Here is a 27,773-nt window from a genome sequence, read left to right on the forward strand (position 1 = left end):
TTGTGAGAACTTTTACTGCAAACCTGTTCAGATATAACAAGACTTTGTAAGAGGAAAGAAGTTAGTGCTGTTTCCTTCTGCGTTTCGAAAAATTTTCAAATTTTAAGTACAGCAACAGATTGTTGTATTGACTTGTTCATAGTTTCTCACATTCACTTGATCTAGTGCCACGTGAGTGAAATGCCAAGTGACTGTTCAATCAGCAACGACATTGTATCGAGTACTTTAGAGTATCAGGAAATTTTGAGCCTGTCCGAACGTGAGTATCGTTTGCTTGGTCCTGCCCTTCCAAAATTTTCAAAATAACACTGCACGTAACCTCAATATCAGAAGCTTCATCTGCAAGACGACCTCTTACAAATGTTAACCTCAGCAGCAACAGTTTAAGCTGTGAATATAAGATGACCCTGTATTTTTCGAATGACAAATTTGGGGAAAAAACTTATGCCTGTAATCGGGTAAATATGGTAAATTATTATTATTATTATTATTATTATTATTATTATTATTTAATGGGGCCGGATGTGAGAGATGGATGTAGAGTTGTTCTTGCAGTTGAACTGTAATAGCAGTAATTAAAGTAGAATGTTTTTTATTGAGTGTATATGAAAAAAAGCTTTTAAGATGTAATAATTTGTCTATTGTTTCATCAGAATTGCAGAAGCTCATCCGGCACTTGCGGAAGCAGCTGGCCATATTGCAGCTGCTGTACAGGAGGAAGCGGCGACCAGTTCTCATCCTACAGATCTACCTGGCTCGAGCTCTGGGTATTCGTACTCTCTCGACGGGCTCAGCGATGATGACGAAATGGATTCTTCTCAGGTACTGAGTACTTCGGAGTACTCATACTACTCACTCGACGAGCTCAGTGAAGATGAGGATGTGGACTCCTCCCATTTATTGAATTCTTCGGATTACTACTACTGGCTTCAGCATGGAAGCAGTGATAGTGAAGATGGTGATGATGTTGGTCAGGAACTAGGTGCCTCTCAGGTACAGGGCACAAATACTCGTCATTTCTCTGACTCAAGCGTCACACCAGACTCGTCAGTTCCGAGCTCAGGCAGCTCAGAGTCACTCCATCGAGTCAGTGATGGCTGTGATACACATGGGACACACGACTCGCAGGTACTACTTTCATCTGTGGTGCGTTATTAATATTATGCCACTGGGAATTTCTTGTCTATCTGCACTTCATCAAATCCCAGAGCTTCACTTTTTCTAATTGCGAGTGTGTGCATGGGACAGGAGCATATGTGAAATGTGCTTGTGATATCTCAAAGCAGTTCTGTGCTTAAAATATCAACAGTAATTTTGAAAAACAAATTAATCTTTAAACAATTGTGTAACCAGCATAGACATTTTCTGAGTATGCTGCAGCAGTCTTGAAAGCACTGGTATGGGTAATACCAAATAGAATACCCAAGAGCACAGTTTCTTAATGAAGTTGTGAGGATGGTTTGATGTGTACAAAGGAGTGTTAGACACCTTGACATAAAGAAGGAAGAATGTCTTTTTGTCAGTGTCAGTTTGACACACACTAATTGAAAGTGTGTAAATGTTTTCACGTAGACGTGAGTCAGATTTGCTTTTATTGTTATCTGCCAGAATAATTCAAACTTAATATTTCATCTGCTGTTTTTGTCCATAATGTAGTCATTGTTTTTCTTTTCTTACATTGTTGGACATTTTTGCAGTGTTTGGCATTTTGTGGAACATGGCATTATTTTAAGCAACTGATAGATCAAAACAATTGGAGGGAGAAAAACGTTTTTTGGTGTATTCTGAAACCTCTTCTACACTTGAATAAACTAAAAATGTGTTAGCACAATGTTCTTTTGTAAACTGCTGATTATTTTCATTTGTTAAGCTGGTATTTGATGATATCTAACTACTTCTGAAAATTCTTTGCTTTTTCAATTTCAAGGCAGATTTTTAAAATTATTTTGTAAAGTAAAGTTCTGTAGATCACATGAGCCCTCATCCGTAGAGTTGTCAGATTACAGTTCAGTCCACTGCTTCCCTGAATCCATTAAGGCAAAGGCAAATGGCAGGATGATTCCTTCCTTGGAAAAATGAATACTTTTCCAATCATGCAATGGAAAATCCTGTATAGAATAACAATGATATGGGAAGGATAGATTGCTACTCACCACATAGAGGAGGCATTGAGTTGCAGATAGACACAATGAAAAATACTGCTAAAATATTAAGCTTTTGGACAAAGCCTTCTTCTGAAACAGAAAACACACACACACACACACACACACACACACACACACACACACACACTTTCCTAAAAACACAACTCACTCACACATGGCCACTGTCTCCCATGCAGTAGTGCCAAGACAAGAGTCCCTCCCTTCCTCTCTCTCTCTCTCTCTCTCTCTCTCTCTCTCTCTCTCTCTCTCTCTCACTCTGTGTGTGTGTGTGTGTGTGTGTGTGTGTGTGTGTGTGTGTGTGTGTGTGTGATATTTCAAAAGGAGGGCTTTTTTTGCTTGGAAACTTAAATGTTTAGAAGAGTTTTTTATTGTGCCTGTCTGCAACTCAGCGCCGCCTGTATGTGCTGAGTAGCAATCTATCCTTTTCATATTTTTGCTCTTCTAAATCATAGGCATCGACAATTGGGGGGGGGGGGGGGGGAGACAGTTGACACCTCCTGGAATCATGGGCACAGATTTTTTTGTTCTTTACAGCATTCTCGCTGAGTTCTAGATATGGTTCTCTATCATTGTATTACACTGTAGATGAGTGCGATGTAAAATTGTGGCTTTAGTAATCGCTGTATAACTTAGGTTTGTTTGGTTGTTAGGCTGGTGAAGGGGAATTGTCTCTCTTGCTTCATGCAGAGTAGTTTTGGCACTGTACTGCAGTCGAGGTAAATGTGAAGGTTTATGAAACACGTGCCAGAATACTCCCCAATACATTCTCTACCTCTACCTCATACTCTTCTTCTACAGAAATAGTCTGGCGAATATTCCCAGAACAAAATAAAAATGGCTGCAATATTCCTGGCCAACATGTTCCCAATTTCCATAAGAACATCCCTTTTGTTGTCACGTAACTTGAACACAACAGTGGTTTACTGTATACCTGGTCAAAGAAGACCTGTTACAAATTGCCAATACCATACTATTGTTTTATAATAGCGGAGTGATCATAATGGGCTCTAAGAAGCATAGTTTTGCAATACTGTAGATGTGTTCATCACAAAGAGAAAATACCATTTTCTCCACATGAAGGGAGGAAAATAATGAGAGTTTCAAAGCAGAAAAGTTTCTCCGCTACGGGATTCGGGACCTTCTCAAACTTCTTGAAGTGCCAGCTCAAGATGCAGTTATAGAATTATGCATTCAGCAATGCAGGTTTCATGCCATCACAATAGCATATCATACTGGGAAAATGAGAACTACCATATTTAAGTCCTAACTGCTAGGAATTGGTTGTACCGGCCAGTTTGAGGTGGTTATACTTCACCCAGACAACCAAAACCTGTTTATTAAACTTTAATTATGCTGATCAATTTTTAAAAGATATAGAATTTGTGAAAATAACTCAATAAACACATTAACATGATTTAATGTGAAAATTTGTAAACAAATAGTGTTAACAGATGACATCATAGTTGAACAGCTATTTTTAACATTTCTCTGTTTTGAACATTATTAGTCAGCGACATGTATACTGGTTGTTTCTGTCAACAGGATGGTTCTCAGGTTTTCAGGCATTTTATGTATTTCAGATTTTATTTTTTATTTTTTTTATTTTCTTGGGTCAGTCTCTTGTTGTTGGTATATAAGTAAAACTATGTTTTGTGAATATTTCTTTATTTATTTTCTAACTCATTGGGTGCACCAGATTTAATCATATGTGAGATGTAGTTTCATATTATCAAATCTATTATGGGATATTGATATTGATATAAAAGACGGGGCATATCATCTGTCAAGAGTTGTCTCACACTATCCCTCATCACCTTGTGCCTCCTTCCCTATCCTCTTCTCACCTCCATTTCCCAGGCAACTGCTCTCACTAATTGATAATCAGCAGTCCCACTACAGCTATGTGTGCGTGCATTTCTGTTTATGCATAGCTGTGCGTTTCTCCTGCCACCAAACTTCACTAATTCCCTCTATATCTAACTTCAAATGTTTCCATTTCCCTGTCTAAATTTTCTAACCCATCTCCCAATTAATGGATCATACATTCCATGCATGGACATTCAACTTTTAAGTCACAATTTCTAAAGATATCTATGGACAAATTAGAAAACACTGGGGCATTTTTAATAATAGTTGATAGGACACGACTAGGTGACATTTTTCTCTGTAACTGAAATCATTAATTCCAGTAAAAACAGCAAGCAAATTATGTTTCTGGAAGGTTATATTTTTATAGTGCTACACAACCTTCTGTTGGGAAACATGAAAGTGGAATTTTTTTGGACAGATGATCAGTAAATATAGTTGTATTTCCTTACAGATTTGTAATCATGTCTCACGTCTGCTTTCTAATTTATACAAATTCTGCATAAGAGGCTTAGATATCACATTAAATCTCCCCACAATCAGTTTAATATCTTTCATTTATTACACAGTGTTACCAGAAAAGTCTGAATTTCTGCAAACAGATTTTTAGTTGTGATTTGAAGTATTTTGGTGTGATATACTACATACTGAAGAAGTGTTCAGTTCCCCTGATGATCAAAATGTATTTCATTGAAATGTTGATTATCCTGGTTATTTTCAAAGCATCTGTTCCTTTGTAGTTGACTGTTATCGAGATCTGAAATAATTTTAGGTAATACATCTCTGCCATTAACAATACCAGTAGACTTACATTTAGTACCTACACCTCCAACAAGCTCAAAGTGAGTTGAAATTATCAGTCACATTCCATCTTTTAATCTGTATAGCTTTTTAAAAAAGGGGGATATATTTTAATAATAGTTTGAATATCTACATTCTTTGCGCAATGGTTTTTGCATGTTTCCTTCAGCAACCATTCCATCCTGAGGCCTTGTGTTACAATAACAAGTTGCAACTTACAAAATAGGTTTTGTTTTTAAATTTCCAGTAATTTTATGTGACTACGGCATGTTGTTTGTGTGTTTCATGAAATTATTTCAATTTCATTTCCTTATCTGTTTCAGTCCTCTGATTCTCAACCCCGAGGTAGCGACTTATCGAGGCAACAATCTTATTCAGCAATTACTTCAGCACAGTTAGCTGCTGCCCTAGCATCAGCAACAGGTAGAAAAATACAAATTATTTATCACTGTACTAATTTTGTTTCATTAGCAGTTTATGCTGTTTTGTGCTTTTTTCCGTGAACCAATACATTGTAATAACATGGTTCCTCTTAATGTTGTAATGTATGTAACTAATAGTTATAATTTCGTTTCTCATGTTGTGTTTTCCCATTTTATCAAATATGCTTATACAGTCTATCAAATGATGGAAAATCCAGGATGGATTGTAACACTATATGAAAAGGATAGTTGCTACTCACTATATAGCGGATATACTGAGTTGCAGAAAGGCACAACAAAAAGACTGTCGGAAAGTTTGTCCAACAAGGCCTTTGTCAAAAGTAGACAACATACACACACACACACATTCACGCAAATGCAACTCGCACACATATGACCACAGTCTTTGGCAATTTGAGCTAGAGCTAGCAGGCTCCAGCTGTCAGAGACTGTGATATTAGAGAATATTAGACATGGACAATTTCATTGTTATTGGATGCGGAGGGCACTTCATTCAGTGCAAATATCATGTTCATCCACTGACAAATTTTGAATGATTTAATTTTCACATTACAGAGAAACAGAACAGCTGGCCATTGTTTATCTTCAGGAGACAAAATTCTTGTGTTACCAGTAGAGAAATTTAACAGTGAAAAAGCTATTCCTAGCTTTCAGAATTATCCATTACTTCCTCAAGCAGGAAAGATGGTTAAGCTGAGGAGGGACAGATAAGATGTTATGAGAACGAGGGTTTCATTTTTCTCATAAAATGTGTATAGCAACAATGAGAGAATTTTGCTTCCTAAAGCAGGGTGTATGCACCCCGGTACAAACGGGAATTCGGGGAAAAACCAAGAATGTTTTCATCTGGGGGAAAACCGGGAAAAACTCGGGGATTTTTTAGAGTTCCATGAATTTTTCATTGTTTTAGTTTTCAGTTAAATTTTTGTAGTTCTGACTGGTAAAAACTGATACTCTAACAAAGAATTTTACTTTAGCCCATGACTGCAGAATAATTCTGCAACAATAAAACATAAACAAGGGAAAAAAACAACAAAATAAAACTTAAGTTGCAAAGGAAATGCACCGTTTACAACAATGTCAAGGGCTTTGGGATGAAGACTATGCAATACTTCATAACAACAAACTGTTTCTGATGAGCATGACACAAAGATTTACATTAGGTTCATTTGAGCAGTTGCCAGTGGCCTCATGCGCATGCACAGTTGAGTCTCATATGAGCAATACCTTCTCCCAATTCAGGCTACTTGAAATGAAATGCAGCTACTAGCTAGCTACCTGGAAAAATTTTTCTGGTCCACTCAAGTGGGCAGATTCGCGCATCTGCAGAGCAGTTTGAGTTGTGGGGAGGGGGAAGTCTCCACATGACCCATGTTTACATTTAGTGATTTTGCTGTTTCCTCTTTGTTTACAGCTCTTATGTCAAATCAAAACAAAATGAGTTTCTGTGGCCAGGAGCTACCAAGTGAATTACAATACATTCACATAATTATGCAAGTGTAAACTGTGTTATTAGTTTTAGTTTTCTGTTTTTATTTTATTTCCAGGTTTTTGGCAGTCAGGTATTAATTGCCTTGCACATCAATGAAGTTATTTTTGTCAATTTGCTAAAGAAATATGGCTTTTATTTATCTTTTCCACAGCGGCAGTCAATTTATTTGAAACACTATTGTGTAGTGTCAACTGTTTGCTGAATTTAAAGTGCATGTTTTTTATCTTATCACACGCATGGCATTATGCTGTAATAAAGAACCAAACATGAGATAATATAGTACTGGTACTCCAAGCAAATTTGCAACCCACAAACCATACTGAACAGCTTAATACCGTGTTGGAGCCTACTTCTTTGTGAATCTGGACATAACAAAGGTGCATTTTAAGCTGAATTATGTGTTTTAGGTTGGTTTACGAAATTCCAGTGCTTTTGGAGTGTCTTCTGATGTCTTGTTTTGTTTGTGACAATGTAAGATCTCTTAATGCTATGTACGTAGGAACAGATGGGCTTCCATGGTCATCGTAGCTGCACACGCACAGTAATGCCATTTTCTGCTGTGACAATTGCTGAAACAAATTCTAACAGGTCACTGGAAAATATTACCAATGTTGGTTTGAAAAGCGTTACTTTCAGAGCAAATTTCATTTTAAACAAGATGAATTATGTTATTTATGCAAACATGCTTTGAATTTCTTAAGTCACAGAGTGTTTGATTCCCATTTAAAGCTTAACATTTTGAGGGCCAGCCACTTAGAAAAATTCCAAGGCCAGAAGACTAAACATTTATGTCAGTATTTGAAATCTTACGGGCACATTTGTCTGAAGTATTTTAAGGTGAAACACACACCAAAAATACCAATATTTTATATCAAAGCTTAGCTTTTCTTGCAGCTGTATTATGTATATTAATTTAAACCTTTAACTTTTCTTATCTGTGCGTCAAGTTACTGAACAATGATGGTGCTATTGGCTGACTACATCACGGGTCTTATGCTCTGAATATCTGCTGTCATTGGCTGGCGAGATCATGTGACATGATCTATGATTTGCTTACAAAAGCGCATCACAATCTCGATTTCAATGCTTTTTCCTCATAACTTTTGACCAAAGCATTCTTGAGCAAAGAAAACATACATTTACACAAGCAAGCCCTCATCTTACACACATGACAACTACAACCAGCAGCTCTGACCAGAATGTGACAGTCAAGTGAATAGCAATCTGAAGTGGGGTGGGGAAGTAGGAGTAACTGCAGGGTACAGGCGAGGGCAGAGAAGAGCACTGTGTGGCAGGGCATGCAGGGACTTGATAATGGTCTGACGAGAGTGCCAGGTGCAGTGTCAGGGTGTGGGGTGAGGGGGGAAGGATTGGGGAGCAGAAAAAGATAGGAGCAGGAAAGAAGAAAGAATGGTCAGGTGCATTGGCAGAGGACGGCACACAATGTGGTGGGGAATGAAAAAAGGGTGGAGGTGATAGAACAGAGGGGGTGGAAACTTTTTGGTGAAGGGTGTAGGAACTGTGGATTGAGCCTGGGATAGTTTCAGAAGTGGAGAATATGTTGTAATGGTAAGGTAAACCTTTGACAGAAGGGGATTGGGAAGTGCTGGGTGCAGGTCCTGCTCGGGTCTTCCACAGGGATATGATCGCAGTGCCAGGAGGTTGGGATTGATACAGTGATGGACAAATAGGTTGGGTGGATGGTGGAATACTGCTTTAGGATCCCGAGTAGGATGTCCCTCATTTCACCACAGATGGTAGATAATCAAAGCCCTGACGAAGGATGTGGTTCAGTTGTTCCAGTCCAGAGTGATATTGGGTGATGAAGGGGGCATTCTTTTGTAGCTGGCTCTTGGGGTTGTTGGGACAATTGGGGGTGTTTGGGAGAGAAGGTGTTGTGGCTGTAAGGAATGAAGATAGGGTGTCATGGCCCTAAGTCCAGATCATGAAGATATCATCAGTGAACCTGACACAGACTAGGGGCGTGGGTTTTTGGGAAGCTAGGAAGGTTTCCTCTAGATGCCCCTTAAACAGGTTGGCATAGGAGAGTGCCTTGCTGGTGCCCTGGGCTGTGCTGTGGATTTGTTTGTGTAACATCCCTTCAAAGGAGCTACATGTTAGAATAAAGGTAGGAATTTGTATGAAGAATGAAGGGGTGAGTTTGGAGTCTGAAGAACATTGGAAAGGTAATGAACAATTGCAACATGATGTGGGTATGAGTGATGTTGGTGTATAGTGAAGTGGTGTCAGCAGTGACCGTTAGGGAACCAGGAAGTAAAGGGTTCAGGATGGTCGGTGAAGGAAGTGGTTGGTATCTTTGACATGGGAGGCAAGATGACTTGCAGTTTGTTGGAGGTGTCCATTAGTGAAGGCCTTTCAGAGGAGCCACAATAACCAGCTACAATGGAGCATCCAGGATTGATGGGTTTGTGCATTTTGAGGAGCATTTAGAAGGTGGGTGTGCAGGGTGTCATAGGGGTGAGGAGTGAAATGGATTCAGGGGAAGGGCCCAAAGCTTTAAGCAGGGATTGGAGGTTATTTAGAAACCTGCCTCTCCCAGTCCATCACCTGTGGTGTTTCCCCCCTCCCACCTAACCATATTTCTCCTGTCCCTTCCTAAGAACACTGACCTTTCAGCGGAGGAAAGGACAGCTGTAGACGGTCTCAAAACAGATCCTCCTTGCAGACAAAGGCTCCACCACTGTCGTGATCAGTCATAGTGACTGTGTGACAGAAGGCCTCTGCCAGTTGTCTAAGTCGCCCACCTGTAAGCTCTGCCAGAGTGATTTCATCCCAGATGTCCAACATAATCTCCATAAGGTAGCATTTGGCATTGTGAGACTGCTGTGTGCAGTGTGATTACTGTTGAGTGTAAGATGTCTGAATGAATGTACTTTGTAGTGTAATTTTAATCCTCTAACTCACTGTCCTAGAGTATTGAACATTGACCTACTTTATTGTTTGACTATTCATCTGTTGTGAGAAAGGAATGTGACTACAAGTCCTTCTTTTTCAAAAATGAAATTGCTTAAGATTTTTGTAAAATAATATTACTTGTTTTGATGCAAATAACTATTGCTACCTATTGGTTAAAGAATTTTCTTTTGGTTACTGCCAGATGGTTTATACTGTACCATATTTCATTAAAATATGTAATAGATGATAAAGGGAAACTAAGACTAAAATGTGATCACTACAATAATGCAAGAAATTTAAATGTGTATAGAGATAAGTGCTAAGCATGTTTGTGATAAACTGCAAAATGTGGAAAACATAAAAACTTTGGTCATTTCTTCTAATTACAGCTATACAGTAATACTGAAAATACAGAGTGATTCAGTGAAATGCTCCCAATTATCTGATTAAAATTTATTGAAACTGCAAATAATATATGCAGACATTCTCCACATTCTGCCATTTAGGTGTATACAGAATAATGTTCTTCCATAGCTCAGTTGAGGTGGTCCGAACATTTTTATCTCAAAACAGAACAATCCAGTCACGCATGTAGTGTTAATTCACAGAGCTCATGCAGGTTTCTATTTGATTCTTATATTGACACTGCACTACATCTCCTTGCATGCTTGAATAACAGCATCCATTCTGTGAATACATGGTAGAAGAATGATCTGTGTGTTTAAAGTAAATCCTTAATTACTGTTCAGAAGAGCATGTAGCATTCTCTGACATACATTTTGTTGAGCATCCCCAACGTCTGAAGTATGTCAGTGATGATAAACAAATTTTTAAAGTGAAACTGAAGGATTTTCGCCTGGCAAACTACTTTATGCCTATGTAATTGTCTTGTGTGGATATAATTCACAGAAGTGATGGTAACAGATAATATGTTTTGTAGATGGTTACTTTACATTTTTGTGGGGATTTGTTATTCTGTGGAAGGTCTCCAACTATTCAGTAAATGTTTCTTGCAACATGGATCCAGTTTGTGAGCGCTCCAGCAACTGAGTCATTTGATAATGATTTTTCCTGAGTGATTGAATTCATCAGTTGACTTTGTGTTTCATCTGTTTCACCATAGCTTACAGTGTGCCATAATTTGGTGAATAACGCAAATTAAGTTTTCATCCCAATGTTTTGGATTTCTTACTTTCATCTGCAACATTTGTTTCTATCAATAATCTGTTAGTCCTTTTCGTAGAGGCCTCGTGATTATATCTATGAGGGTAACGAACATTATTGATAAATCTTGGCTTTCAAATTGTGGAACAAGTAAAAATAAATACTCATCTTGGGCAGTCTATCAGTACATAGAGGAGAACACGTGACACAGTAATCAAATCAATGAGTGTGGAGACTGGTGACCCTTCACCAAAACAAGCAAAGTTTATAAAAAGATACAAATGTGTCTTTGAATTTAAAAGAAGAAAAATAATCAAGATAATGCATCTGTATATATGTGTGGGTCTTGGAGTTTAGGCAGAGGTGGTACCATCAGTTCTGCCTACTCCCACTTACAAATAAATTTGTGCCAGGAAAACATCCTGAGTCCATTGTACAGGTGATGTTATCCGTAGATGTGTATTTTGCAGAACTTGCAGACTTCCTCTTCATGGACAGAATTGATTTCCTGGATAAACTTTCAAAGTGCATCAATCTAAAGAGTATATTTTTCAGCCATGAAACACAGTCTTTCACTGCCATGTTAGGAATGTTTTATGTTAGTGTAGTTTATATTCCCAGGTCTACTTTGTCATGTTGTTGGACAGCGAAAATGTTACGGGAGTGGTGAGCCCAGTTAGTGCTATGGCAAACCTAAGAAACTGACTGGTAGGGACCACCAAACTGTAAAGTGAACACTACAAATAACTCCTTAGTTACTGAAACTTCCTGGCAGATTAAGAGTGTACTGGACTGGGACTCAAACCTGTGAACATTGTCATTAGTGGACAGGTGCTCAATTGACTGAGTTATGTAAGCACAACTCAAGATCTGCCCTCACCTTCACTTCTGCCAGTAACACTCTTCTAGATTCCAAACGTCACAGAAGTTCTACTGCATACCTAGTGACACTAGTGCGATTGTTTCCAGGATGAATTCTTTCAGGAGGCCTTAGATATTGTTGGCATTTATCCCAAAGACTTATGCTGTGCAGAAAAACAGTCGAAGAGAAGAGAGAGATGTGACTAGAGATGAGGATTTGAGCTGAAATGAGATAACTCTTTTATCTTGTGAGCTGTTACAGTTGGTGAGAAGTTTAATAGCTAGAAAGTTAATCAGTCAAAATCTTGAAATAAATATGAAATTATGTTTCAAGAAAGGCAGCTATCCCAATCAGTGCCAAGTCAGGGGCCATCAAATAAACATTATAATGTTTTCATGACAAGTTTACTGTCTACACACTAGGTATAAAATGAACAAGTTACTATACAATGATCCATCCAGCTCCAGAAAATATTGAAAGGTTGAGAACAGTAGTGAAGATAAGAATTATTAAGGAAAACATATCTTCATAACATTTGTGGAACTGCAAAACCTTCACAGTTTGAATACATAAAAACTGAAGGAATAGTGACGAAACAGGTAAAAATTACAGGAATTATTTGTTGTAATGGTTGTAAGTGAAAAGTTAAAACTTCGAGCTGGACTGGAATTTGAACCCATGTCCCTCCCTTCTGTAAGCAATGCACTACCAATAGTGCCACCTAAACACATTGCCAACACTAACTCAAAGCATGAATTTGTCACAAGCTCTTCCGTTTATGACATAAATGGTAGCACATTGCTCACAAAAAGGAGGTAACTGGGTTCAAATCCCCATTTAGTGCCTAGTTTTAACTTGTCACATAAATTGTCACAGATAAAGTAAAGTAATTAATTCTCTGGAATGACCCAGAGGCTGTGGGTAAGCAAAAAAACCCGATTACGTCTTGTGTCTTGTAACAGAGTTATTAGAGCATCTCTGCAGAACTTGGAAGTAAAAGGAGGGAGGCTTGTGATACATTGAAGCTTTGAGTTGGTGTGGGAAAAGATCTTTCTTTATAGCTTAACTGCCCATCCACGACATATGAAAGGCAAACATCATTTGTCAAATCTAGGTCTGTTGAATAAATAGTTTTAACTTGTCACATACAGTTTAGTTTCATTCTTTGCATGTTCCGTATGTCATAACTGCAACCTCTCACTGTAATGTGGAACATGTGTACTGAATTAAAATACATTTTTTCAGTGAATTATGTATTTGGCAAAAAGGCGCACACACACACACACACACACACACGCACGCAATAATAATAATAATAATAATAATAATAATAATAATAATACACATTCAGAAATTATTCTGTGGAATAGCAGGAGTTGTGAAGCAGGTATTATTTCAGTTTGTGTTTAAAATTAATTAAAATATCTATTGAATTGTTTACATCACTGTATAGGAGGGGGGGGGGGGGGGCAAGGTTTTTGTGTCCCAGTTCTGCATTTCTTCTTGTTCCACACTAAGATCAAGAGAGGGACAGTGTAAGTCATTTCTTCTTCTAATATTTGTAAATGTTATTGTTATTTTTGAACTGTTTGATTGTTGACAGAAAACTCCATACTGAAGTCAGTGTACTGTTGTCAGTAGAAACTATTGTTTAAACGGCAGATTAATAATATGTTTCATTGACAGAGAAAAACAAAGGAAATTAGAAACGTTAGAGAACAGGGATTGAAACACGTGGCAAATTGTCATCATACAATAATGTTCCCATGTCACTCTCTTTATCTCTCTCTATTCGTTTAGTCGGTTCCGACTCTTCGTGACCCCATGAACCAAATCACGCCACTTTTTCCTGTCTTGCACTTTCTCCCGTAGACCTTCCAGGTTGGAACACTTTGCTTCTGTGATGCCATCGATCCATCTCATCCTCTGACGTCCTCTTCTTCTAGTTCCTTCAATCTTCCCCAGCATTAATGTTTTTTCCAGCGAGACATGCCTTCGCATTGTGTGTCCAAAGTAGGTCAGCTTTTGTTTTTAAGATTAGACCTTCCAGGGAGAAATCTGGTTTAATTTGCTCCAATATTGATCTGTTGGTTCTCTTTGCCGTCCATGGAACTCTAAGAAGTTTCCTCCAACACCACAATTCGAAGGAGTCAATTCTTCGCCGTTCAGCCTTTCTAATGGTCCAGGTCTCACATCCATACATCACAACTGGAAAGACCATAGCCCTCACAATACGGATCTCTGTTGCTAGTGTTATATCTCTGGACCTTATAACCTTGTCAAGGTTTGACATCGCCTGTCTACCGAGCAACAGGCGTCTCCGGATTTCATGGCTGCAGTCACCGTCAGCAGAGATCTGGGAACCGAGATAACTGAATGTGGTCACTACCTCCATGGATTCTCCTGCTATATCCCATGAATTGGTAGGTGTAGTTGCCATAATTTTCATTTTCTTCACATTCAGCATAAGACCAGCCTTTTCACTTTCGTCTTTCACCTTCAGTAAGAGTGTTCTCAATTCTTCTTCACTTTCTGCCAACAGGATCGTATCATCCGCGTACCTGAGGTTGTTTACATTTATTCCAGCTATTGTTATTCCTGTTTCTCCTTCATCTAGCCTCGCATTCCTCATGACATGTTCTGCATACAGATTGAATAAGTACGGTGACAGTATGCAGCCTTGCCGGACCCCTTTCTGAATCTTTATCCATTTCGTTGTTCCATACACAGTTCTCACCGTGGCTTCTTGGTCAAGGTATAAATTCCGTATCAGATGAATGAGGTGATCTGGTACACCCATGTTTTTCAGTACGCTCCATAATTTGTTGTGATCGACGCAGTCAAAGGCTTTGGCGTAGTCAATAAAGCAGAGGTACACATCTTTCTGGAATTCTCTCGCTTTTTCCATAATCCACCGAATGTTAGCAATTTGATCTCTAGTTCCTCTTCCTTTCCTAAATCCAGCTTGTTCTTCTGGCAGCTCTCGATCTAGATATTGGCGAAGTCTATTTTGTAAGATTTTCAACATAACTTTGCTAGCATGTGAAATAAGTGCGATTGTTCGGTAATCTGAGCATTCTTTAGAACTTTTCTTCTTTGGAATGGGGATGAATACTGATCTTTTCCAGTCTTCTGGCCACTGCTGTGTGATCCATATTTTTTGACATATTGAGTGCAGCACTTTCACTGCATCCTTTCCAGTGACTTTAAACAATTCTGCTGGTATTTCATCATGTCCACTAGTTTTGTTATCAGCCATATTTTCGAGGGCCCACTGGATTTCGCTCTCCAAAATATCTGGCTCTAGTTCTAAATTAACATTAACATCAGCAGTAGGAGCCCTGTCATGATGCAGTTCTTTCTTGTATAGGTCTTCTACATATTCTGCCCATCTTTCCTTAACATCCTCTGCTTCACTCAGATCTTTCCCATTTCTATCTTTTATCATTCCAATTTTTGCCTGGAATTTTCCTTTAATTTCTCTAATTTTCTTATAAAGATCTCTTGTCTTCCCCATTACGTTATTATCTTCAACTTCCTTGCACTGTTCGTTAAAGAATATATTTTTATCTCTTCTAGCTAATTTCTGAAAATCTTTATTTAATTCAAACATAGCTGATCTATCTCCCTTGATTTTTGCTTTCCTTCGTTCTTCTGCAACTTGCAGTGCCTCAACTGATAGCCATCTAGCCTTCTTACTGTTCCTTTTCTTGGGAATGTGTTTCTCTGCGGCCTCCTTGACAGTATTAGCTACTTCTGTCCACATCTCTTGCGAGCTTTTGTCCTCCAGCTGTAATACATTAAATCTGTTTTGTACCTCTACAGCATAGTCGGAGGGTATAGAGTTAAGGTCGTATCTGCAAGTTGGGATACTTTTTGCTACATTCTGAAGTTTCAGCCGAAATTTTGCAATCAGGAGCTCATGATCTGATCCGCAGTCAGCCCCAGGTCTTGTTGTAGCTGACTGAACCGCGCTCTTCCACCTCTGATTACAAAGTATGTAATCAATTTGGTTCCGGTGTTGGCCATCTGGCGAAGTCCAGGTATATAGGCGTCGTTTTGGTAGTTGAAACAGTGTATTAGTAATTATCAATGAATTTTCTTGGCAGAATTCTAGGAGTCTCTGTCCAGCTTCATTTGTTGTACCAAGACCATATTTCCCTGTTATACCTTCTACAGCTTCATTTCCCACTTTTGCATTCCAATCTCCAACTATGAAGACGATATCCTTTTTTTGGTGTTGACAGTAGTAATTCTTGTAAATCTCCATAGAACTGGTCAATAATTTCCTTTTCAGCATCGGTTGTTGGTGCATAAACTTGAATTACTGTGATGTTGAGGGGCTGACCTTGAAGTCTGATGGACATCATTCTATCATTTTTATATTTGCATCCCATCACAGCTTTTCTCACTTTATCACTAACTATGAAGGCTACTCCATTACTTCTGTTGTTATCGTGCCCAGAATAGTACACCATATGGCCATCCGAAGCAAATTCTCCCATGCCAGTCCACCTCATTTCACTTATTCCCAATATGTCGATATTAATTTCCTCCATTTCTCTTTTCACTATGTCTAGTTTTCCTTGATACATGGATCTTACATTCCATGTTCCTATGCAGTGCTTCCCTTTGCACCATCTTACTCTTCGTGAAGCTCCTCTCAACCTGGTTCCCCCCGGAGATCCGATCGGGGAACTTGAAACTCCGGAACATTTTGAGCTGAGCGAAGCCATGGGGTTTTCTTGGGATAGTTCAGTGGTGGTTTCTCGTTGCCTTCCACTGTCCTCCAACTCCTATCTGCTCACCGACTCAGTTTCCCACTGGGGTTGGGTACCCAACCTTCCGCTGAGTTGCTCGGCTTAACAGGGGCACCACGTGTAGGTAGGAAATTGGAGAATTGAGGTGACAGAGGCTGTGAGAACTCTCTTGCTGAGTTCTTGTAATCTCTCTTTATAGTTGAAGGTAAAAAAGATTTTTAATTGTTTTTCCATGTAATGGAGATGCTGCTTACTACAGAATTAGAATTGGTTGTAAAGGAAATAAAAGAGATTCACAAAATTAAACAATGAAAAATCCAGGACGGAAGGTAACAATATTATGAAAACGAGGTGCTGAGTTACAGGTAGGCACAACAAAAAGACTGTCACAAAATAAGCTTTCAGCCAAGGTGGTCTTTGTCAAGAATAGACCCCCCCCCCCACCACCACCACACACACACACACACACACACACACACACACACGTGACTGCAGTCTCTAGCAGCTGAAGCCACACTGCGAGCAGCAGTGCATGATGGGAGAGGCAGCTGGATGGGGATAGGAGGCGGATGTGATGGGGAGGGGGACAGATAGCAGGGTTGGGGGTGGGGGATAGTGAACTGAACTGCTGCTATGGAGTGCGCAGGGAGGAGGTGGAAAGAGGGTAGGGCAGCTAGGTGCAATTGGGATGTTAGACAGAGGGCTGGGGAGAGGTGAGGGGAGAGGGGGAGGTAGTGAAAAGGACAGAAGTAAAAAGACTGGGTGCGTTGGTGGAGTAGAGGGCTGTATAGTGCAGGAAAGGGAACAGTGAAGGGGCTGAATGGGGGGGGGGGGGGGGGGGGGAAGGGTGAGGACACCCTATCCACATTCCTCCAGAACCTCAACAACTTCTCTCCCATTTGCTTCACCTGGTCCTACTCAACCCAACAAGCCACCTCCTGGATGTTGATCTTCACCTCAAAGATGGTTACATCAGTTCCACTGTCCATGTCAAACCTACTAACCGCCAGCAATACCTCCACTTTGACAGCTGCCATCCGTTCTGTACCAAGAAGTCCCTTCCATGCAGTGTAGCCACCCAGGGGCGCCACATCTGCTGTGACAAGTGGTTCCTCTTAAAATATACCAAGGGTATCACTGAGGCCTTCACAGACTGTAATTATCCTCCCAACCTTGTACAAAAACAAATCTCCCGTGCCTTATCTTTCCAGTCTCTCACCATCTTCCAAAGTCTCACTGTCCGGCCACTGATGAGCATTCCCCTCATAACTCAGTACCACCCAGAACAGGCGCAACTGTATTACATTCTCCGACAGGGTTTCAGCTACCTCTCGTTGTGGCCCGAAATGAGAAATGTCCTGCCCACTATCCTCCCCACCCCTCCCACAGTGGTATTCCGCCGTCCACCAAACCTACACAGTATACTAGTCCATTCCTACACAACCCCTGCTCATAACCCTTACCTCATGGCTCAAATCCCTGTAATAGAAATGGATCTAACGTGTCCCATACATCCTCCCACCACCACCTACTCCAGTCCAGTCACAAACATCAACTATCCCATCAGAGACAAGGCTACCTGTGAAACCAATCATGTGACCCACAAGCTAAGCTGCAACCACTGTGCTACATTCTATGTGGGCTTGAAAACCAACAAGCTGTCTGTTCGCGTGAATGGCCACCGACAAACTGTGGCAAAGAAACAACTGGACCATCCTGTTGCTGAGGGTACCACCCATCACAACATTTTTCATTTCAGTGACTGCTTTACAGCCAGTGCCGTATGGATTCTTCCCACCAACACCAGCTTTTCTGAATTGCGCAGGTGGGAACTCTCCCTGCAATATATATCCTATGTTCCCATAACCCTCCTGGCCTCAACCTTCATTAGTCTATGTCCTCACTCATCCAGCCCCTTCCCTGTTCCCTTACCCACCTTACACAGCCCTCTATTCCACCAAGGCACCTAGTCTTTTTACTTCTGTCCTTTTCACTACCTCCCCCCGCCTCTCCCTTGCCCTCCGTCTAACCTCCCGATTGCACCTAGCTGCCCTACCCTCTCTCTCTCCACTTCCTCCCTGCACGCTCTCCAATAGCACATCACTGTCCTTCACTCCCACCCCTACCTTGCTATCCCTTCCTCACCCTACCCACACCCAGTTATCTCTCCCATCATGCACTGCTTCTGCTGCTCGCAGTGTAGCTTCAGCTGCCTGATACTGCAGTTTGTGTGTGTGTGTGTGTGTGTGTGTGTGTGTGTGTGTGTGTGTGTGTGTGTGAGGGGTAGGGAAATGTCTGTCTGTCTATTTTTGACAAAGGCTGTGTTGACCGAAAGCTTTTTTTTTGGAGACTCATGAAATTGAGTGACTATCGGAACTGTGGAAGATAATGTGTACTCATTTATTATCTGTTATGTCCAAAGCAAGATAAATATTCAGATCAAATTGACATAGAGGAAAAAGCAGGACAGGTAAAAGGAGTGGATTATGTTGTGGAGGGTGGAGAGAAAGTAAGAAGTCACTCACACCAGTAGGCTAATATATCAGAATAAATAAAATCCTTGCAGAAGTTAAACCAGCATACATCAGCTGTGTCATTAAGCAAACTGAGGAACTGCACCAAAAGCATTTCATAAGAAGTCTGTCAAACATCTTTGTATTTTGTAATAATGTTTTTCCACTTCTTTCCCTTCAGGATTTATGTCAAGTTCACCGCAACCTTCAGGTTCTGGCTCAACGAGTGGACTCATTACACCAGAGCTGTTCAATCAAGCCATGCAACAAGCAATAGCGAGTGTAAGTAGATAAATATTGCGGCAGTTATGTATTACATATTGTTCAGAGAATGCTAATGGACTCAGTATTAATATGAGTTGCATGTGTTGTATGGATGACTCACAAGTAGACACTAAATGTCTTGATCTTAATTAAAATCAACAGCAATAATCAAACATAACAGATAAAAATAAAAAACAGTGTCATGTAACAAAATAAGTGATGGGTGTGACAAGAGAGATTGCGAAGCATTACTAAATGCTGTCCTTGAAAACTACTTAGAACAGATATTTCAGAACCCCACCCATGATGGAAATGTATTACAGCATCATGTGCCTACATACTCCACAAGGCACCATGTGGTGTGTGGTAGAGGATATCCTGTACCACTACTAGTCATTTTCTTTTCTGTTTCATTCGAAAATAGAGCAAAGAAAAAAGGCTATCTATACGCCTCTCTAATGGCAACAGTTACACCTGACCTTTTTGAGGAAGTCCACTTCGAAACTGGTATCAGTGACCATGAAGCAGTTACAGAAACTGTAAATACCAAAACACAAAGAGCATCTAAAACAAGAAGACAGATTTATATGTTCAGCAAACTAGACAAAGAAACAATATATGTCATACCTCAATGAGGAACTTGAAACCCCTAGGTCAGGACAGGTACTTATGGCTCAAGTTTAAAAGAATAGTTGACCATGCACTGGGTAGAAATGTACCCAGTAGGACAGTTCATAATGGGAGAGATTGCCCATGGTATACAGTTTCTGTAAAGAAGCTCCTTAAGAAACAGACTATTTCATATTACACTCCTGGAAATTGAAATAAGAACACCATGAATTCATTGTCTCAGGAAGGGGAAACTTTATTGACACATACCTGGGGTCAGATACATCACATGATCACACTGACAGAACCACAGGCACATAGACACAGGCAACAGAGCATGCACAATGTCGGCACTAGTACAGTGTATATCCACCTTTCGCAGCAATGCAGGCTGCTATTCTCCCATGGAGTCGATCGTAGAGATGCTGGATGTAGTCCTGTAGAACGGCTTGCCATGCCATTTCCACCTGGCGTCTCAGTTGGACCAGTGTTCGTGCTGGACGTGCAGACCGCGTGAGATGACTCTTCATCCAGTCCCAAACATGCTCAATGGGGGACAGATCCGGAGATCTTGCTGGCCAGGGTAGTTGACTTACACCTTCTAGAGCACGTTGGGTGGCACGGGATACATGCGGACGTGCATTGTCCTGTTGGAACAGCAAGTTCCCTTGCCGGTCTAGGAATGGTAGAACGATGGGTTCGATGACGGTTTGGATGTACCGTGCACTATTCAGTGTCCCCTCGACGATCACCAGTGGTGTACGGCCAGTGTAGGATCCGCTCCCCACACCATGATGCCGGGTGTTGCCCCTGTGTGCCTCGGTCGTATGCAGTCCTGATTGTGGCGCTCACCTGCACGGCGCCAAACACGCATACGACCATCATTGGCACCAAGGCAGAAGCGACTCTCATCGCTGAAGACGACACGTCTCCATTCGTCCCTCCATTCACGCCTGTCGCGACACCACTGGAGGCGGGCTGCACGATGTTGGGGCGTGAGCGGAAGACGGCCTAACGGTGTGCGGGACCGTAGCCCAGCTTCATGGAGACGGTTGCGAATGGTCCTCGCCGATACCCCAGGAGCAACAGTGTCCCTAATTTGCTGGGAAGTGGCGGTGCGGTCCCCTACGGCACTGCGTAGGATCCTACGGTCTTGGCGTGCATCCGTGCGTCGCTGCGGTCCGGTCCCAGGTCGACGGGCACGTGCACCTTCCGCCGACCACTGGCGACAACATCGATGTACTGTGGAGACCTCACGCCCCACGTGTTGAGCAATTCGGCGGTACGTCCACCCGGCCTCCCGCATGCCCACTATACGCCCTCGCTCAAAGTCCGTCAACTGCACATACGGTTCACGTCCACGCTGTCGCGGCATGCTACCAGTGTTCAAGACTGCGATGGAGCTCCGTATGCCACGGCAAACTGGCTGACACTGACGGCGGCGGTGCACAAATGCTGCGCAGCTAGCGCCATTCGACGGCCAACACCGCGGTTTCTGGTGTGTCCGCTGTGCCGTGCGTGTGATCATTGCTTGTACAGCCCTCTCGCAGTGTCCGGAGCAAGTATGGTGGGTCTGACACACCGGTGTCAATGTGTTCTTTTTTCCATTTCCAGGAGTGTAGATGCAAAACAAATTGTAGGGCTATAGTTAGAGAGGTGCTGGATGAAACGTATTTGGCGGTCAACAGAGAAATGTGTGAAGCCTTTAAATTCGAAAGAAATTGTGGTGACATGTGATGGCTGTTAGTGGCACTCTCATGGCAGAGACTGGAACTGAAGTTGAGAGTAGTAAAGTAAAATCTGAAATGTTTAACCCTGTTATCAAACGTTGCTTTACAAAGGAAAATCCAGGATAATTGCCCCAATGTAATCCTCATGCCACCAAAAAGATTAATGAAGTAAGTATCAGTGTCAGTGGCGTTAAAAGAAAACTGAAATAATTAAAACTGAACAAAGCCCTAGCGTCCAGTGGAATCCATACAGCCTACACCAAATTTCTGGCTGAGTTTGCTTCTCTGTTAGCTATAAGCTGTTATAGAACCCTCGAACAAAAAGCTGTGCCTAATAACAAGAAGGAAGCTCAAGAACACAAGAACACCTGTGTGCAAGGAAAGTAGTAGAAGTGAGCCACAAAACTACTGTTCAGTACCCTTGACATCTGTTTGTTATAGATCTTAGAACATACTCTTAGCTAAAAAAAAAAATGGGGTATCTCAAACAGATTGACCTCTGCTACACCAACCAGCATGGATTTCGAAAACAAATCGTGTGAAACCTAACTTGACTTTTCTCACTTGACATACTGATAGTCATAGATCAAGGCAGTCAGGTAGATGCTGTATACCTTGATTTCCAAAAAGCATTTAACTCAGTACCACACCTATGCCTATTATCAAAGTATTATCATATGGAATATCAGATGAAATATATGGCTGGATTGAGGATTTCATGGTAGGGAGAACACAGCATCTTATCTGAGCTGGAGAGTCAACAGATGTAGAAGTAATTTCGTGTGTACCTTAGGGAAGCATTTTGGATCCCTTGCTCGTTCACGTTATACATTAATGATCTTGTGGACAATATTAATACTAACCTCAGACTTTTTGCACATGAAATGCAGTCTGAGTGAGGCTGTACAAATATTGTCAAATCTTGATAAGATTTCAGTGGTGCAGTGATTGGCACCTCGCTTTAAATTTTCATAAACATAAAATTGTGCACTTCACAAAACAAGAAACATAGTATCCTATGAATATAGTATTACGGAGTCGCAACTGGAATCTTTAGACTCTGCTTCTACATCTGTACTCTGCAAACCAATGTGAACTGCATGGTTAAGGGTACATCCCATTGCACCAGTTATTAGGGTTTCTTCCCATTACATTCATGTATGGAGTGCAGGAAGAATAATTGTTTTAATCCCATAATTATTCTAATCTTTATCTCACGGTCCCTATGTGACCAATAGGCAGGGGGTTGTAGTAGATTTCTAGAGTCATCATTTAAACCCAGTTCTTGATCTCTTTTGTGTACTGATTGTACTTCCCAGCATTCTACCAATGAACTGAAGTCCACCACCTGCTTTACCCACAACTGAGCCTATGCAATCATTCCATTTCATCCCTACAAAGTGATACACCCAGGTATTTGCATGTGTTGGCCGATTCCAACAGTGATTCATTGATATTAAAGTCAAAGTATACTACAATTTTTCATTTTGTGAAGTGCACTATTTTATATTTCTGAACATTTAAATCAAGTTGCCAGTCTCTGAACCACTTTAAAACCTTATCAAAATCTGACTGACTATTTGTGTACTAAAATGTAATTGGATGGATAAAAAAAAAAATTAAAAAAAAAAATCTTCTCACCAAGCAGGAGAACGCGCAAACACAGATTTAACTTATGCAAGGTTGTGGAGCCAGTGGTTCCTGCTTCCAGCAGGAGAGTTGAAGGGTAAGGAAGAGGGGTGAAGGAAATGGACTGGAGAGATTTAGAAAAAAGGATACAGTTCAGAAAAGTCGGCCAGAACCCCGAGTCAGGGAGACTTACTGTACAGGATGAGAAGGAAGGATTGATTGTTGGAGACTGCACCAGACGAGATCTGAAAACCTGAGATTTTAAAGATGGAAGACAGGGTAATATATGAGACAGAGATTATTGCTGAAACATCGTGCACGAGTTAATAAGAGTGTAAAGCTAAGTGCTTTGTACATAACAGGTGGGAGAGGGAACAGCAAAAACAGAAAAGTCAGAAAATGAAAGATGTAGAAAAGTAAAATGGAATGAGGAAAGGAGTAGTTGCTGTGAAGAAATGACGAGACAGAAGGAATTAACATAATTTAAGGCAGGGTTGGTGGTGAGAACCGAGGACATGTTGCTTTTCACTCTTATTAACCCACACACAATGTTTTAGCAGTAATCTTTGTCTTCCATATTACTCTTTCTTCCACCTTTAAGCTCTCAGGCTTTCAAATCTTTTCCGATGTAGTCCCCCAACAGTCAGTCTTTCCTCATTCCATCTGGTAAGCCTCCCCTGACCTGGGGTTCTGGATGGTGTTTCTAAACTGTACCTGTTACCCTAAACCTCTCCAGTCCTTTTCCTTCACCCCCTTTTCCTCCTCCTCCACCTGCTCTGCCAAAAGAAGGATCCTCTGGCTCTGAAAGCTTGCATAAATTAAACCTTTTGTGTGTGTGTGTGTGTGTGTGTGTGTGTGTGTGTGTGTGTGTGCGTGTGTGTGTGTGTGTGTGTGTGTGTGTGTTTTCCTTCACCACTTTTCCTCCTCCTCCAACTGCTCTGCCAGAAGAAGGATCCTCTGGCTCTGAAAGCTTGCATAAATTAAACCTTTTGTGTGTGTGTGTGGGGGGGGGGGGGGGGGGGGGGGGCACTTGGTGAGCAGATTTTTTTTATCTACCCAATGATATTATATTGTCAGAAATTGATTATTTTCATTGAATATTTATGTAGCTTGTTTCATGCAGTACTCCACCATAGATAGCTACAACATCTGCAAAGAGTTTGAGGTTACTATTAATACTGCCCACAAGATCATTAATATACAACAAGAATCAGCAAGGGATACAAAATGCTTCCCTAAGGTACACGCGGAATTACTTCTACATCTGTTGATGGCTCTCCAGCCAAGATGACATGCTGTGTCCCCCATACCAAGAAATCCTCAATCCAGTCATCTATTTAATCTGATACCTCATATGATCATACTTTGGTAATAGACATAGGTGTGGTACTAAATTAAATTTTTTTGGAAATTGAGGTATACTGCATCTACGTGACTGCCTTGATCTATGACTATCAGGATGTCAAGTGAGAAAAGTCAAGTTGTGTTTCATATGGTCTGTTTTTGAAATTCATGCTGGCTGGCATAGCAGAGGTCAATCTGTTCGAGATACCTCATTGTTTTTGAGCTAAGAATATTTTCTAAGATCTATAAGAAACGAATGTCAAGGATATTGGATGGTAGTTTTATGGCCAACTTCTGCTACGTTCCTTGCAGACAGGTGTTTTTGTGCTTCCTTCCAGTTACTGGGCACAGTTTTTTGTTCAAGGGTTCTACAATAGCTTATAGCTAACAGCGAAGCAAACTCAGCTGGAATTAGGTGTAGGCTGATAGGGATTCCATTGGACCCTAGGGCTTTGTTCAGTTTTAATTATATCAGTTTTTATTCCACTGATACTAATACTTACTTCATTCATCTTTTTTGTGGTTTGAGAATTAAATTGGGGCAATTCTCTTGGATTTTCCTTAGTAAAGGAGCATTTGAAAATGGAGTTAAGCATTTCAGCTTTTGCTTTGGTACCCTCAATTTCAGTTCCTGTCTTATTTGCTAGGGGCTGGACAGTATCTTTGGTACCACTGACATCCTTTACATACGACGGAAATTTCTTTGAATTTTGTGAAATGTTGTTTGAAAATATTTTGCTATGGTAGTCATTAAAGGCATCACGCATTGCTCTCTTGACAGCTAGATGCGTTTCATTCAACATCTCCCTATCTGTAGCCATACACTCTGTTTTACACCTATTAGGCAATCATCTCGGTTTCTTTAAAAGTATTTTTACAGTGACTGTATACCACGGAGGTTCCCTCCCATTATGAACTGTTCTATTGTGTACATAGTTGCCCAGTGCATGCTCAACTATTGTTTTATAATTTTTAAATATTTCTTAATAATTTATATTTATATAATTTTTTTATAGTTTATAAATTTTAATAATTTAGGTATGACAATACCAGATTTTTAATCTGGTTCACTGAGCATGTAATTATATGTTTCTGTTTGTTTCAGTTGTCCTTGTTCTTTGTTGATACAACCGCATCATGGCATTTTGATGTAGACATCCTCAAAGAAGCCAGGTTTATTTGTTGCTCATTACGAATTGGGTTTCTGTCTGTTCCAGGTAGTTTTCAAAGAAGGCATTTAATAATGTTTTGCAGGATGTCTTATCATGCCCACCCCTAACAAAGCTATAATTTTCATAATTATTTGTTGATGATTAAAGTTGCCACTGATGATTACGTACAGTTAGGGAGCTTACGTACAAGTGAACTGATGTTTCTTTGAAGTTTTCGGTTACATCAGAAGATGAGTCTGGTGAGTGACAGCAATTATCATTTTATGCACAGCCTTGATACTGTGTCTTGCCAAGACAATCTCATATGCATCTGCAGTTTCTTTTTGGTGGATTTGAGTTTCTTGTCTACTGTGACAAATACACCACCTCCATTTCACATTTGCCTATATTTTCTATATATCTCTGTGGGTATCAACATGGAATTGGCCCAAATAGTCCTGCGAAACTCTACCTATGAGAATGAGAAGGAAGTAGATAATGATGACCAGGTTGATACTGTGCACTTTTGACTTCCAAGAGGCACTCGATGCAGTTCTGCGCTGCAGCTAGTGGACAAAGTAAGGGATTATGAAATATCAGACCAGTATTATAATTGAACTGGGGACTTATCCACAAGCAAAACTTAGACCATCAAGAGTGTCACAAAGATGGTCATTTCACTCTAGTGGGAAGTGTTATTGGAAATGAGTTGCATGTCACACAAATGTTTCTTGTAAAACTTCAAGAACCTGTATGTTCCAGTAAGAGTAAAGCAACAGATCACTTTCTCCCACACCTATCACTTGAAATGATCAGACCATCTCCATCTATTCTAAGTGGTCTGCTCTATTCAGTTACATTGTTCATTGACACTTTTGGTGCTATCACAACTCTCAGTGCAAAGGTATTCTCTTGTTTGTCAACAGTTACTGTAAAATATTACAAAATAATATACAGAGTGATAGTTTGCACAACTCGAATCAACACACACAAAAATGGAATACTGTTCAGAGAAAACAACAGGACATACCTCAATGTCTTGCAGACAATTTGATACGTGTCATTGGCTGTTTCAACACACTTTAACTTGGTATTGGTAATTTATTTTTGTAAGGATAGTTTCACAATAATACAGGATGTGTCAACATAAAAAAAGAAAACATTAGCCATTTATATACAGCCATTCAAATTTGCACATGTGTTTAATGAGGAGAGTGGAGGACGTGTGGTCAGCTGTAGCCATGTTAGAGGAGCCGTCCCAGCAACTTTCTGAAATTATTTAGGAAAACTATGAAAAACCTAAATCATGATGGCTGGACAGATACTAGGGCTCCATCCTCCTGAGTATGTGGACAGTGTCTCAACAAATGCAGCCTTTCATTATATTAAACCTGACATATAGTTCTCTTATGTTGTACATACTTTGAACAAGTTAAATTAATAATGTAAAAAATAATTATACACTGCTCATTTACTTTCCTAGTATATCTCAGTAAAAAACATACGTCAGAGAAAAATGAGGTAAACAAAGAACTTAATACTTTCATGGAATAACTTGACTTAGACATGCTATTTTCAGAATGTTGTATACAGATGAGTGAAAAGTTGCATGTGTTGCTTTAAGTATTTCACTGTTGTTTCATTGCAATAAATGGAACAATTAATAAAATAAGAGAAAGGCATCCTCTCACCTGTAGCAGACTGATGTGTGGTCTCTAGACACACATAACAGAAAATGGTATTCACTAGCTTTTGAGCATCGGCTCTTTTTTTTTGGGAGAAAGGACACACACAACCATACAGAGACCCAAACTCACACTGCTGCAGCCATGGCAACACTTATTTCACAATTGCGAAACTGATTGACAAGCATGTCCCATCAGATTCCTTGATGTGACAGCTCCAGATGATATTCTGGATGTCTGATAATATTTGCTGATGGGGTGAATGGAACCAAAACATGGTATAAGACTTTCCATTGTTTCAGTTTTGTGCACAATGCTCTGGGTCACATACTTAAAGGTGGATGATTGTATTCTCAGATACAGATAGCCGTACCGTAGG

The 27,773-nt window shown here is 40.4% G+C and overlaps 1 protein-coding gene across 1 annotated transcript in view; it reads left to right on the forward strand.

Annotated features, from left to right (window-relative positions):
- Positions 1-27,773, forward strand: part of LOC124621982 (ubiquitin-like protein 7) — a 71,217-nt gene that overhangs the window by 38,390 nt on the left and 5,054 nt on the right. Inside the window, exons 5-7 of the mRNA XM_047147520.1 lie at positions 654-822; positions 5,156-5,255; positions 19,164-19,264. Of these exons, the coding sequence (XP_047003476.1) occupies positions 654-822; positions 5,156-5,255; positions 19,164-19,264 (370 nt within the window). The remainder of the gene's footprint in view (positions 1-653; positions 823-5,155; positions 5,256-19,163; positions 19,265-27,773) is intronic.

This window comes from Schistocerca americana, chromosome 7 (genome assembly GCF_021461395.2).
Source record: "Schistocerca americana isolate TAMUIC-IGC-003095 chromosome 7, iqSchAmer2.1, whole genome shotgun sequence".
Taxonomy (NCBI): Eukaryota; Metazoa; Arthropoda; class Insecta; order Orthoptera; family Acrididae; genus Schistocerca; species Schistocerca americana.